Raw genomic sequence first — 15,032 nt, 5'->3', positions numbered from 1 at the left:
CTGGGCCCTGGCCCCTGGCCAGCCTTTCCTTGAAGATGTTTCTTGAGAGCATGGGTCTTGGCAGCGGTTAGACACCGCTGCATTTCATTAGTGTTTCCTTCTCTCAGGCCAGACCCTCCTTTGGGATTCCACTTGCAGACAGTGGCTCTTACTGTGGCCTGGGGCTGCAGTGGCACAGTTGGCCTGTCTCCCCACCCAGTAGCCCTTTTGTCCAACACACTTTACCCCTTTGGCCTTCTTACTCCTTTAGAACTTTTCTGATGACCCTCTGTCCTCTGCTGTACCCAGGATCCTCCCCAAAGTGTAATGTCACTGAGGGCAGATAGAGATCCTGGTTCCTACGCCCTGGCTACTGTGAGAGCAGCTAGGGTTGGGGCTGGGCTTCTGGAAGGAGGTGACTTCTGTGAGATGCACCATCTGGATAACACCAGAGGTGGAGAAAGAGTCAGCCAGTCGCCAAGTCCTGGCAGCCCATCATACAACCTGGGTCCTCTGCTGAATCCCCATAATTTCTCCTTTTGTCTTACAGCAGAAAAGTTGTCAAAAAGGAAGGTAATCCAAGCTTCCCTAAATCAAGGTTTATGAGTTATCACTGTGGGGCACATGTGCTCTCTGCTTCCCCAGATTTAAAAGTATGTGAACCTACAGTGTACAGCTGGGCTAAGCCAGGAGCTTGGCATCTCCAGCTGCCCGGAGTTGTGTGCTCCCAGGGCCCTGCTCTGGCTGGCTCTGGCTGGCTCTGGCTGGCTCTGGCTGGCTCTGGCTGGCTCTGGCTGGCAGCCTGCCCTTGGCCCTGGGTTGTCATGGAGAAGGTTTCAGAAACAAAACATTGGATGGTGGGCATATTTCTGCCACCTGGGAGCAAGTGGACTTGCAGCAAAGCTACAATGGAGGGAAAGAAAGGACTCTTGGAGGGTGGAGACACTTGGTATTCTGGACAGGCAGTGGCATGCTGATGAGTTTGCTTGCTGCAGGACTCCCAGGTTTGTGTACCACAAAGAAGGCTACAGCCTCTGCAGAAAAGCTTGCAGATTCTAGGGAAACAGCCAGGCAGCTCACTTTCACTTCCCAGCAGGTTGTCCTTGACCTCTCTACCTGTTCCATTGATGAGCTGCTTGGACATCTGCCTCCTGGGGTCACCCACAGTCCCTGCAGGGTCTTTACACAACCCAACTAGAGCACCAGTCACTCTTCTGTTTGCCCCTTTGTGGGTAAAAAATGTAGTTGAATGTTAACAATCTCATATCAGGACTTGTGGAGGGTGCTGGCCTGTGCAACAGTATTGCACTAGACTTGCATGCCTGAGACCCCAGAGGACAGATTCCATCCCCAGCACCAACATGTTTTTCGCATGAGTGCATGACGGTGTAAAAGGACTACAGTGGGGTTACAGAGCTATAGCAGCAAGATGAGAAATTCTGCCCATGTGTCAACAGCTATACTGGAAACCATTAACCCCCAATAATGTGATAACAAAAGAAAAACAATTTCCTCAGTTAGGATTCAATATTAAGAACATTAAAGAAAATCTGGGGGGCAAGGGAGATAGCACATTGGTTATGCAAAGAGACTCTCATGCCTGAGGTTCCAGAGTCCTATACCACTATAAGTCAGAGCTGAGCAGTGCTCTGGTGAACAACAACAACAAAAAAAATCGGTAATAGATTTTTCTTGTCCCATAAATATAATCAATTACCTTCTAAAAAACTTTAAACCCCAGCACTCTTTAACATTTAAAGTGTTCACGTTCCAGAAGGATGCAGCTGCTGTCAGTCATGATACAAAATTACAAGGCACTATAGTGCCTTCCCCTTGAACTCTGGACACTTTCTGTCACTGGAGGTAGAAGGTACAGAGTCCACAGAGAAGAGGCACCTCAAAGCTGCCCCCGAGGGGCTGAGAGGTGGCAGACACAGTAGAGCATATGTGTCACCCTACTTGAGGACCTGTGCTCCAACCTCTAGTCCCCACCTGCAGGGGGTGGGAGGAGCTTCTCAAGTGGTGAAGCAGTGCTGCAGGTGTCTTTGTTTCTCTCTCCCTCTCTCTTTCTCTTCTCTCTAGTGACCGCCAGGACTGGTGGGGTCACTGTGCAGGCACCAAGTTCTGTACCAAGCTCTGTGGTCAATCTGGTGGCAGAAACAAAAACCAAAGCAAAAACAAGCAAAAAATAAACCACCTTCTGCCTTTGAGCAGTGACAGTATCTTAATCAGTGTGGTTTATCTGAAGCACAATTGTTGCTAATTGGAAAAAAAAAAAAGTACCTTCTGGTGTATCCTGAGGATTCATTCATTGGCTGGCTTATTCACAAGTACAAGGAATTGTCTGTTTTCAAAACTTGTACATTCTTTTTGCTAGAAGTTTTGGCAACATTTGGAAAGCCCCTTAGATACAGCTTGCCTCCTTTTTTCTATGGAGCTCTGACATAGCCATACTATAAGCATTTTGAGCTGGGTGTCTAAACAGTAACCATCAGCTGCTAAGGCAGCAAGCCCCCTTTTCTCCTCTCTGGATCTAGCTTTGGCTGCTTAAAGATGACTCCTGTGCTGAGTCTCTTATTTTTCTGTTGAAGCACTGGCTAATTTACTTATACTTAGATTCACAAGATCCATCAGTCATGCCTGAATTATTCTGTCTCTGGCTTCATTCCCCAGCACCCCCTTATTTATTCTTTACCTCTCTATACTCTCACTTCATTTTTTTCTTTCTTGAACATAATGATGCTTTTTAGTTATCTTACTAGCCTTTCCATAAGCCAGCTCTTTCCTCCCCAAAGAAACTCACTTCCCTTCCTCTCTGTCTCTTGGGTTACTTCCCTGAGTGGCTACAGGAGGGTAGGAACTTGTGCAGGATTCTTGACCCAACTTGGCAGATTATGAAATTCAAGGCCAGAGGTGTTTTTTTTTTTTTTTTTGGTAGCCCATATCAGGTGAGATCGGGCATACTCAAGGTGGTGTGACCAGAGACAGGCTGGCCCATATCAAACAAATCACTTTGCTCCTAATAAGTCCTTTGTTACAAACCTCAAAAGGCAGAAAAGGCCATTCTAGTAAATGTCAGGTGTGTATACAAGTGAAGTTAAGTTCACCTTTGGAATCATCCTTTATAGGAAAGAATCAGGGGAACTACCAGATAGGCTCATCCAAATCCAAGAGTTCACATGATTATGCAAACAAACATTTTATTATATATGAATGGGCAGCCAGTTATAACTATCACAGCCACTATAGGCAAGACCCAGGGCATATGTGTAGTTGGCACCAACTGCAGGCCCCCATCCCAGTGGTGAATTCTCACAGTCCACTTCCTGCTGTACAGGAAGAGCCGGCACTGACCTGCTTAGCACCTCTGTGCATTACTATGATTTAGGACTTCTACCAACCAGTTCTGCAGCTGTCTGCAGGGCCAGAGTGTAGGAGAAGAGGCAGGGACATTCTTTGAAGTTTCTCATACATTTATTGTGGGGGTAGATAGCATATTGTATATACAAAGAGATTCTCATGCCTGAGGCTCAGAAGTCCCAGGTTCATCCCTAGTACCACCAAAAACCAGAGATGAACTTTGGTTGAAAATGAAAGGAAGGGAGAAAAAAAGAGAGAGAGAAAGAGAGAGAGAGAGAGAGAAGGAGAAGAGAAGGAAGACAGACAGACAAGACATTTATTGGGCCCAGGCAGTGGCACAGCTGGTTAAGCATAAAAATTATAGTGCACAAAGTCCCAGGTTCAAGCCCCTGGACCCCACCTGCAGGGGAAAGCTTCGTGAGCTGAAGCAGGGCTGCAGAAGTCTCTTTGTCACTTTCTCTCTCTCCCCACCCCTATCAATTTCTCTCTGTCTCTATCCAATAATAAATAATATTAAATGTTAAAAAATAGAAGAAATACATTTATTGTGACCCAGGAGGTGGCACAGTGGATAAAACATTGGCCTCTCAAGCGATCCATGGCATCGCATGTGCCAGAGTGAAGCTCTAGTTCTAGTTCTCTCTCCCTCTCTCTCTCATTATAAATAAATATTAGGAAAAGAAATTTAGGACAGGTGAGCTCTAAAGTCCCAGGTTTAGTCCCCCCACACCACCATAAGCCAGAGCTGAGCAGTGCTCCTGTACTAAAAAAAAAAAAAAAAGATACAATTCATCTGTTGAAAGCGATGTTAAACTACACACATCTCTCTGTTCCTACAGTGAGCTCATCTGTGCTCATCCAGGCTGGGTTTGTCCCAGACCCACTTTTTACTCAGATGACTGGGCAGCCTACATTTCTTTCTCTCTTTCTTTCATTTTATTAGTGATTTAATAATGATCGACAAGATTGTGGGATAAGAGGGGTATAATTCCATACAACTGTCACCACCAGAATTCCCAACCCCCTCCCCTCCATAGGAAGCTTTCCTATTTTTCATTTCTGTGGGAGTATGGACCAAAGATCTTTATGGGGCACAGAAGATGGGAGGTCTTGCTTCTGTAAATACTTCTCTGCTGGACATGGGCAGTGACAGGTTAATCCATATCCCCAGCCTGTTTCTATCTCTCCCTAGTGGGTCTGGGCTCTTCAGAGGTGAGGTTCCAGGACACACTGGTTGAGGTTGTCTGAAGTCTACATTTCTTTTAAAAATTTTTGTATTCGTTTTCCCTTTTGTTGCCTTTGTTGTTTTTTATTGTTGTAGTTATTATTGACGTCATTGTTGTTAGATAGGATAGAGATAAATAGAGAGAGGAGGGGAAGACAGAGATCAGGAGAAAAGATAGACACTTGCAGACCTGTTTCACTGCCTGTGAAGTGACTCCCCTGCAGGTGGGTAGTCGGGGACTTGAACCGGGATCTTCACTCCAGTCCTTGCGCTTTGTGCCATGTATGCTTAACCCGCTGTGCTACTGCCCAACTCCCCTTGAAGTCTACATTTCTTTCTAGGCTCTACCACACCTGCAGTGCCTCAGAGCAGTGGCTCTCCCACAGACTCTCTTGCCTGGTCCTACTGGAGGATACTGCCATTGAACTTGGGTCTCAAGAGGAAAGAAGCCCACTCTCTTTCCTCTCAGAAAAATATATGCATATGAGTATATCTGTCATTTTAGCCATCACAAAGGAATCCTAACATCTCAAAAATTATCAGATGACAATTTTATTGCCAAACATTTGGTAAACAAGGTAATCACTTTTTCCCTGTCCCCCACCCCCCTCCCCAACCCAGATGACTACACATTACCTGGGAAACCCTGTTTCCAGAGGCCACCAGCTGCACAGCAAGTGGCATAGCTGTGAAGGCTGCCATCCAAACCTGGTATCTGATAATGCCACCTGATTGAAGTTGAACCTACCCTATTCCTTCTCTTACTACCTTACCAGGTCCAGAACAACCATATTCACAAATTGAGGGCTGTGTTTCCAGTGAAGATGCTACTTTCCAAACACTAACTCAAATTTAACAACCGCCTACAAGTAAGCTCTCATGTCCTCACGTTACAGGAGATAGGCAGGACATGTGGAACAGTAATCCTTTGAGTCAGTCAAGACACTTTGGACCTTTGTGAAACTCTGTCTTGGAGATACATCATCCATGAGGGACTGTGTTTTTAAACTGTGCTAATATCAGTCATTCTTGTCACATGGAGATGTTCTGTATCCACATTCCATTTACCAGTTAGTTTCACACCCTAAGTAGGATGAAGCAGCATTGTGGCAACAAGCGAATCCTTCCTTATCCTGGTGGCTCAGTGAGGGTTTCAGAAATTATGGACACCGGGATTACAGTCCAGAGCCTGAAGTGACCTTGAGGCTGGAAGTAAGTAAGTGGAATCAACAGACCCTACCAAGGGGCAGCTCAGGTTTCCCAAAACTTCCTCATCCCTGGAAGAATAAAACAGCTACAGATTCCCTCCCTCTGTAAGAATGCTGATGCTGGGAAGGGTGGGAATGTGGTGTGTGTGTGTGTGTGTGTGTGTGTGTGTGTGTGCACATCTGCATACAGACTCAAACACAGGAGCAGATAGAGATCATCTTTCTGACAGGTCTGAGAGTTGTACAAGTGCCTAAAGCAAAAACATGCCCTCAATACTATCCCAGTGGAGAAAAAGGCGTGAAGACTTGAACATGGCATCTAATTTGAAAATCATTTGGGGCTGGCTTTTTGTGCTCATGGGTGCCATACTATGTGATGGGCAGGAAAGTAACGATTTTGTAATTCTTATAGGAGTTTGTAAAAAAAAAAAAAAAAAAAATGAACCATTCCCTCCTTCTGTATCCTCACATCTGCTATTTCTACTCTCAGCCCTCAACCAGACACATGAAGCCAAAGCAGCAGCAAAGGGCTAGGGCATGAGGGGTGCGAGTGGGACTGGGAGAGAGGAGAGAGGAGCAGAGCTCAATTTACAGAGCACATACACATACATAGCAGAAGAGATATCCTTCTCTCAAGAGACATGTAGCCAAAGCATAAGGTGAAGTGTAGCACTACTTGGTGCCACATCAGACACTACAAACCAGATGTGCTGCACATAAGACCTGAAGCATCTTTCAAGAACTGAGCACTATTGGTTGAGGTGCTGAAAGTCTCTTTTCAGTATCCTTATGTTACCCTGCCAAACATTTCCCGGGAACTTTTGGGGGCAGAGATGCAGTCTTAGAGTGGAGTAAAGGCTAGTCTACATAGTGACCTATGAGTGATCTCAACCACTTGAAAGCTTGTAGACACAGGATAGAACATGCACTCAACTGTCTCATCAACTGAGTATTGATCAGGAATCTCTTTTTTACACCCATAATTTTCTCTGAAATGTCGAGTCTCTTATCTCAACAAGAACAGTCCAATGATACATACTCCATGGAATACTATTCTGCAATAAAAAAGATGATATTGTATCCTTTGGAACAAAATGGGTGGTACTAGAGGTGATTATGCTTAGCAAAATAAGAGATGAAAGACAACTACCAGATGTTTCACTCATATGTGGAATCTAGAGAATGGAAATACATGAACTTGCAAAAACAAGCAAAACCCCAAATAAACAGACACAGAGGAAATAAATAGTCTTTTAAGACTTTGTGAGAACTACAGCGGTTATTATTGGGAATGAGGGGCACCAGATTTTGGTGGTGGGTACAGAACTAGACCCTGTAATCTTATAATCTTGTAAACAAACTATTAATCACAAATAAAAAAAGGTTTTTTTTTAAAAAAAGAACAGTCCAGTGATAGAGCTAGCACCCTGTTTTGGTGATCTGGGACTCTGCATGGCTTGAGGCTCAAGTCTCTAGATCTCAGATCTTTATTTACACTGCCTCTGTGAAAGGCAGAGTAGCTAATGCCCTTGAAGGTAATTAATCACTCTTTTCTTTTTTTCTTTCTTTCTTTCTTTCTTTCTTTTTTTTTTTTTTTTTTACTGTAATTTAAAGCAGACTAAATATTCAACCTTATGATAAATTTGACCTGATTAATCAAGGCTCCTCTGGGAGAAAGAAAGCAACAGCAATTAAGAGATGATGATGGGGGGAGTCAGGCAGTAGCGCAGCGGGTTAAGCGCATGTGTTGCGAAGTGCAAGGACTGGCATCAGGATCCCAGTTCGAGCCTGGCTCCCCACCTCCAGGGAAGTCGCTTCACAAGCAGTGAAGCAGGTCTGCAGGTGTCTATCTTTCTCTCCCTCTCTCTGTCTTCCCCTCCTCTCTCCATTTCTCTCTGTCCTATCTAACAATGATGACATAAATAACAATAATAATAACTGCAACAATAAAACAACAAAGGCAACAAAAGGGAAAATAAAATATAAAAAGATGATGATGATGGTGGTGTGTGTGTGTGTGTGTGTGTGTGTGTGTGTGTGTAGGGGGATGGGTGTGGGTGGTAGGTGATGTGTGCCCCAGGAAAAATGCAAAGGCTTAAAGTTAGTGCTTGAGGAAGCTTTAGGTCAGCCTGTGCATGAATGCCAGAGTGGGAAGGTAGCTAATTCCAAGGGAGGAAATAAGGGTGTCTGTGCATGACACCAAAGGGTAAAAGGCCCCTAGGGTCAATGGTCAGAAAGACCCTTTCTTCCCAGCACCAGCTGGTGCATAGTAATCGGAACAAATGTGTTAAGTGAATGGGGGCCTGCCCACCTAATACATTCTACAGAGATTTCCTCTGGTTACCATTCATCTACCTACCATCCATCCATCCACCCATCTGGTATTTATGTGCTTAACATAGGGAAGGGGCTACATCATGGGAAATAGGGTACTCAGTGGTAAACAAGGTACAGGCCTTATATATTATCGGTGACACCTCTGTTTCAACAGCCTTCTAGAAGTAGAGGTAATGATAAAGGGTGTGCTTTACAGAATGTCATGAACATGCTTTTACTAACCCGAAGACTCTTCATTCTTGGCAAATTCTGGTGGTCGTTCCCACTGGTAACTCCCAGTCTGTGTGCTTCAAAGGGAGGCTTCCATCTTCCTGCCCAGGTGTGGTGTAGACATGGACCACTACTCAAGATCACTAGAGCAGCTTCACCCAAGATTCCATGACAACTAGTTTTATCCTGCTTGTTTTCTTGGTAATGCATGAGAGTTTGTCTCCAGCCCTGCTCAAGGCTCCTCATCCTACATCATGTTCTCTCTTTTCTGAGTCAGGGGATGTTCCAAGGGTTCAAATGCAATGGTCTGAGGTCACATCAAGGCTCCCCTTTCCTGGATGACAAGAAATCTCCCAGCCTGGTGCTCTGAGGCATATTCTGGGCTTTTTTTTTTCTTTCTTCAAATAGTCACATTGAAGGCATAAGCCATTGTCCGCCCATCATTCCCACTTCCAATACCCTGTGATTTTTTTTCTTGTTGCATTTAAGAATAAGAAATACCTTTTCCTTGCTAACATCACGGCAGAGAATATAGATAAAGGTCCTGACAAGAGATCCTAAAGATTGGTCCTCCTGAGAGAGCAACATGACCTCTTATCCTAGCATATATTCATAGAAATGGGTCTGTATTCTAGAGAATGGCTTGAAATTGGGAAGAACCATTCCCTACTAGGTTTGGTTTCTGTTTTTGCTTAACTTCTACTTAGACATATGACTGTCTTCTTTTTTTAAAAAAAGAATACTCTGAAAGTGTTTGCCACTACACAGTGCTTTTCTCTAAATGTAAACCTCTAGTTTGATGTAGATCTTTATGACACTTTCACCAACAATGTCCTTTTTGCAGATCATTCCTTCCTGCACTAGGTCATGAGGTGCACTATATTCTCCAGGCAGAATACAGCCCTAGTAATCCTTTCTCTTTATACTGATTGTACCTGCAGTTCCAAAGTCGTAAAACTAAGAGCACCGTGTTGATTCTCACAGTGTCTGTGTGAGAGGGAGAGCAGAGATTATAATTCCCACCTTACCGGCAGGCAAACCAAGGCACAGAGAGGTAACCTACCCAAAGCCACTCAGTAATTCACAAACAAACTGAATAAAGGGCCAGGTCAGATAACCTACCTACCTTTCAGTGCCTTTCCCAAAAACTAGGTTCTGTCTTTCTCAAATGAATGCACCTGCTTTGTAAATAAGTGGCTTTAGGTGGAACTTTCTATTAAGGTTCCAAAAGTTCTCTAGGAACTACAAGATAAGAGCCAGTATTGTATTAACTGTTGCTGTTGTTGATCATTTTTTTCCCGTTAAATGATCCTGACTCACAATGTCAATCATCACAACTTACTGACAGTTTTGTTGCTTCCAGGAGAATCTGAGGGAAAAACTCATCCATTTAAGAAAAAGAAAACAGCTTCTTTCTTGGATTCACAATGTCTGAAGTGTAACACTGAAGTACTACTTTCTTCACACAATACTTTTGCTGACATGTTATGGGAAGGGGGACTGCTTGTGTGTGTTTGATACACTAGGCATTTCAGGAATAATTCTGCCCAGCAGACTATACATGACATATGTCTACTATTACTGTTCTTTACTGTGATTGTTTTTGGTAACTTAAATGTCCTGATCTTGATTTAATGTAGAGTGTAATGCTTTACTTCTCACACGATGGAGGCAGAGTCAGTGGATGGGTGTGGAGAAGGGCGGATTTGAGCTTCATGGAAGGGATGAACTCTTAGGGTTTAAGGATGCCTGAAGACAACTCAGCTGGACTCTTTGAGCCTGGGAGTGACCTGGTCTTACAAGCACTTTTAAGGAAAATGGTCCTCTAGGGAGAAGCTGTATGACCATCTGTCTGTGATGCTCTGTTCCTTCCAAGGCTGGGAGTACATATTCCCAGAAGCAAACTCAGTCAATCACAGCCCTTCTACCTCTTAATTCCTGGTCACAAAAGGCACAAAGAAAACCAACAAATAATACTGAAGCTGGCCTTTGGATCTGGGAGACATTGAGGTCCCAGCAGAAAAGGACTGATGGCCTCATCTGGCCAAAGGTAGAGGGGAGGCACCAGAAAACTCATTCAATGTTTATAGGTGAGAAGGAACCAGACATTTAAGGAGGTGCCTGGGGGCCGGGCGGAGAGTTTCATTTTTATCACTGTGGGAAGAGAAGACAACAAAACACCAGCAGCAGTGAGCACAATTCTCAACAGCAGGAGGCAATTGTCTTCCACCAACCATAGTGAATTGCCCTCAGAACTCCAGAAATGACTCCTTGGCAGAGGACAGAACCCTTTCCTGTATACTCTCTGGAATGCCTGCCCTTGGGGTATGGGCATGTGGAGGGCTGTAGATTTAGGCAGGAGTAGCCCGGGCAGGCATATAAGGTAGCTACATGCTCCTTAAGGCATGGCTACTGTCTTTCAGGAGTGGGCTCTACACTGAGGGGGACAGCTCAGACAAACTTCTCCTGCAAACTACCCTGCAAGAAATGCTTCATAGGGTGGGAGCACTGCTGCCTAAGGAACTTGTTTTCCCTGGGGTTGGAGGTTCCCATTTCAACATCATCAAACCAATTGATTTTCTTTGTCACTTGGGTGAACAAGGAGAGAAAGAGAAAAAGACAGTGACTGAGCAATACTTGTAGATGATTGTCTACCTAAAAATCCTGGGGATGTGGTGGAGAGGGGAAATCAACTGGAAACTTTTAGAACCAGGACTAGAATTTGCTCATACAGCAGATTAAAAGTTAAAGACACAAGTACCAATAGGCTTTTGGGTCACTTGGTTGTGGCCTAATACTTTTAGAGTTGTGCTTTCTTTTCCCGAGCTTCCAAGCTTTGTGCAACGTGTTCTAGTTTGAAAGGTAGGAGTGAGGCAGGGAGCCGCTCAGCTGCAGTAGTCACAGGTTTCCCCAGACACACTATGTGAAAGGTGTTTGGGGCAGCTGCGGCAGCAGGGGTCAGTCATCTCTGTCTCTCCTGGAAGAGGGTGGTGGTTGGGGATGGGGGGAAGGACCTCTCCCTAATCCCAACTCTTCCTTTCCCCAGCTGTTTCTAATTCCTAAAACACTTAGCCTAACAGGGGCCTGTGAGAAAACCACCAAGGGCGGATGTGGCCAAAGCTTGTGCTAAGTCATCCCAGATGATGAAGCCAGTTTTAAGAAACAATGGTGCAGACCGATGATAAGGTTCACAAGCCTGCCCTTACTGGTCAAAAGCCTGGCGAGGTCCAGTGCGCCGCGTGGGCTGGGCACTCCCAGGGGCTCAGCAGAGGCTCTAAGGGGCTGTGTGTGGCAGTCAGGCAGGTCTGCGGTTACTTGCGGTCCAGGCTGGCGTGCAGCTGGGCCTCGCGCACCATGCGGTCGAAGGAGCGCTTGTTGGTCTCCTCGCGGACCTTCTCGCGCACGTGGAAGGAGGCACGGGCAGTGGAGCGTGCACTTTCCAGGGCGCTGCGGCGCTCCCGGGACAGCTGCTCGCTGCGTTCCAGCTTGCGCCCGATGGCTTGGAGCAGCTCCTTCCGACGGCTGTCTTCATCTCGGTCCACCTTCTCTTTGTTGGCGCGCTGGGTCCGCTCCTTCTCCAAGCGGTTCTGGCCCACCCGCCGCGCCTTCTGCTGCACGGCCTCCTCTGCTGCTTGCATCGCGTGCTGTAGTCGTCGCTCCCCAGCCCGCGCCAGCGCTTCCAGATGCTCCTGGTGTTCTCGGCCTTTGCGTTCCGCGGCCTCCTTGGCCCGCCGGCCCTGCAGCTCCTCCCGCCTGGCTCGCTGCCGCAGCTCTCGGGCACGCTGCTCCACCAACTGCTCGTAGTTCTCCTGTGCGCGGCCCAGGCTGGCCTCCAGCGAGCTCCGGAGGCCCTCTCGGTCCGCGCGTTCCTGCCGCACCCGGCCTTGCAGCAGCGCCTCGTGGCGCGCCCGCTCCGCCCGGCTCAGCTCCCGCTTCTCGCGCTGCAGCTGGCCCTCCTGGCACTGCTTGGTGCGGGCGGCGCGCTGGGCGCGCTCCCTGCGGGCCTGTTCCGCCCGCTCGCGCCCCTCCTGCAGGCCTTCCTGGCGCTGCTTCAGGTTCTGCTCCTGCTGCAGCTTGCGCAGCCGGTCCTCCTGGGCCACGCGCTCCGCCCGCTCGCGCCGCAGCACGCCCTGGCGCTCGGCCAGCCCCCGCCGCCGCTCCTCGCTGCGTTCACACTGCCGCTGCCTAAGCTGCGCCGCCTCGCGCTCCTCGCGGCCCCGGCGGCCCCGCCGCTCCTCCACCTGCGACGCCCAGGCCCGGCGGCCCCGCTCCAGCGCGCGCTGCTTCTCGCGCTCCTCGCGCTCCCGCCGCTGCTCGGCGCGCACCCGCTGCTGCTCCCACTGGCCGTGCGCAGCGGCGCGCTGCTCCAGCAGCAGGCGCTCCTCCTGGTGGCGCGCCAGCATCAGCGCCGCGATCTTCCGGTCGCGCTCGGGTACCCCGCGCAGGCCCCGCTCGGCGCGCACTTGGCGCACTATGCGCTCCACGTGCTGCGCGGTCTGCGGTGAGTGGCTCAGGTCGCCCAGGCTGAAGCTGCGGCCGGTGATGGGCACCAGGGCCAAGGCGGATGGGCGGCCCAGAGGGTTGGGGGCCGAGGACGCCGAACAGGCCGGGTAGCTGTTTCTGGCCGAGCTCCGCGACGACCAGCGCAGTTCCCGCAGGCTCTCCCCGCTGTAGGACGACGACGACGCGCCGGACTCGGAGCTGAGCGCGCCCTCCCGCCGGCGGGACAGCGAGTCCAGGGAGTGGCTCTTCCGTCCTGCGCGCGAAGCCGGGGGCGGAGGCTGGGTCCGCGCCGGGGAAGGGTTGGAGGAGGCCTTGCGGGGTGTGCGAGGCGCGGGCGAGGCGGGGAGGCTGGCGCTGCTGCAGCTGCTGCTGCTGCCCGCGCTGGGGGCCGAGGCGGCGGGGCCCAGCGGCGTGAAGAGGCGCCGCTTCTCCTCGCGCACTATGCGCTCACGCTCGGCTCTACACTGCTGCAGCTTGGCTCGCCGCTCTGCCTCGTAGGCCTCGTACAGGCCGGTGGCCACGCGCATGGAGCGGCCCGGGGCCTCGCGCACCAGGTCGGCCAGTGCGCGCGGCAGCAGCTCCACGGGTTTGACGGCGCAGCGGGCGCAGGCTTCCAGCGACCGGGGGCTGGTCAGCACGTAGCGGCTGCCTTCGGCCTCCGGGCAGTCGAAGTTGAAGAGGTCGAGGTGCAGCATCGGGGACTGCTCCCGCCGGCCGCCTTCCGCCACGCCCGTCTGCTCGTCCGCTTTGTGTGACGCCGCCGAGGCCGAGGAGGCGGCGGGCTGCTGGGCACCCGGGGGCACCGATGTGGCATCTGCATCCCCTCCCGCGTCCCCGGGCTCCGCTTCTGCCTTTTCCTCCGGAGGCACAGGGTCCACCATGGTTGAGCCCTGTCCTTTCGTGGCGTCTCTGCGGATGACAAGGGAGGGACATCGAAGAATGCATTTGCGAGCTCGTCTCCCTTCCTATCCATACCCCCCCCCATCTTAATCCATTTTGGGATTAAGACTCAGAGGTCCAGAGGAATGTAATACAGATGCCCGGAAAATCCAGGGCAGGGAAGGGCGGGTGGTTTGAGGGTGATGGTATCGCTGCTCAGAGAACAGCCCCCCCCAGTTTCTCCCACCCGCCGTGTGCAGGACGGAGGCCTGTGGTGAAGCTCCCCGCCGGTTGCATCCCTTCCCGCTGCAAATTAAAATGAAAAGACCAAGGTGCAGCAGCTGCTGGACCGGGAGGATTCCAGGCGGATTAGCGTATTTGTCTGTAACTCAGGCGGGGGTCGACCCGGGATGCAGGAACCCAAAAAAATTAAAGGCCTATTTTATCCCCAAAGTGCATATGCATAGCTGCGAGGACCCCGGCTGCCCGTGGGGGAAGTTTTGGGTGGGTTTCCCCTCCGCGGAGACCCAGGCACGGGGTCCGAGAATGACGGAAGGACCTCCGGAGAGATACGCCTCGTTCCCAAAAGGCCTCCCCCGAGGGGCGATCGATTCCGGCGGCTGCCTCTGGGGCAGGGCTTACAGTCACAGTGCCCGCCTCCCCTGCCCCCCACCCTCCCGCCGAATGCTGCAGATGGAGAAGGCGCCCGGGGGCCTGCGGGGTACACCCGATCGCCCAGCCTGAAGGTGCTGCAGGCACCAGCCTGCCGCGTCTGGGCGCTGACACCTGCCTCCGGCCGCCTTCCAAGGCCCCGCACCCCACTCCCAGCGCATCCTAGCGAGCCCGGCGCGCTACCGCTCGCAGCTTTCGAGCCCCGCGCTAGCTCACTCACCGCGCGCCCCGCACTGAGGCCCCGCGCCCAGGGCTTTTGTTCGCCGCTCAGTCCCCGCGCCCGCGGGCTCGGGTTACCGCCGCCTGCAGTCGCGATGGGCTCCCTGGCCGCCGCCGCCAGCGTTTCTCCATGGGGCCCCCCCGCACACACCGACACGCGGGAGGGGGAGTGCGACAAGGTCTCCCTAAAATAACGCAGCCCCGCTCCCTTCCCCTCACACTGACTCTTGAAAAAGAAAGCCGGGCTGCATCACTGCTGCATCCATCGCCGCCTCTCCGGTTCTCTCGGTGCGCTTGGCGCCTCCTGGTGGACATTCACGGTGCTGGTTTGTTTGCTTAAAGGGCAGACAAAAAAACATGTTTTTGAAAAATAAAACTGTTACATATGTGTGTGTCCAGATAGTAAGTATATTATGCTCTTTCAACACCTAAACTGGGTA

At 50.2% G+C, this 15,032-nt stretch overlaps 1 protein-coding gene across 2 annotated transcripts; it reads right to left on the bottom strand.

The window, feature by feature from the left end:
* Positions 1–3,776: 3,776 nt before the first annotated feature.
* Positions 3,777–14,806, bottom strand: CCDC177 (coiled-coil domain containing 177). 2 transcript variants are annotated; one of them, XR_009545284.1, is made up of 2 exons: positions 8,332–14,806; positions 3,777–5,770 (listed from the first exon to the last, which is right to left on the bottom strand). XR_009545284.1 is itself a non-coding variant. In XM_007535317.3 (2 exons), exon 2 carries the CDS (start codon positions 13,701–13,703, stop codon positions 11,631–11,633), a length of 2,073 nt encoding a protein of 690 aa, XP_007535379.1. In that variant the 5' UTR covers positions 13,704–13,731; positions 14,594–14,806; the 3' UTR covers positions 8,188–11,630. The 2 variants fall into 2 exon arrangements, 1 of the variants encoding a protein (XP_007535379.1); XM_007535317.3 differs by lacking the exon at positions 3,777–5,770 and having other exon boundaries at positions 8,188–13,731; positions 14,594–14,806.
* Between the last annotated feature and the right edge of the window lie 226 nt (positions 14,807–15,032).

The sequence above is a fragment of the Erinaceus europaeus genome, chromosome 16 (assembly GCF_950295315.1).
Source record: "Erinaceus europaeus chromosome 16, mEriEur2.1, whole genome shotgun sequence".
NCBI classification, from domain to species: Eukaryota; Metazoa; Chordata; class Mammalia; order Eulipotyphla; family Erinaceidae; genus Erinaceus; species Erinaceus europaeus.
Note: the sequence above shows the minus strand (reverse complement) of the source record. Positions and strands in the feature narration are given on the sequence as shown.

Excerpts from the sequence above, each read along its gene's own strand:
- CCDC177 (XM_007535317.3), bottom strand. The coding sequence starts at position 13,703 with ATGGTGGACCCTGTGCCTCCGGAGGAAAAGGCAGAAGCGGAGCCCGGG.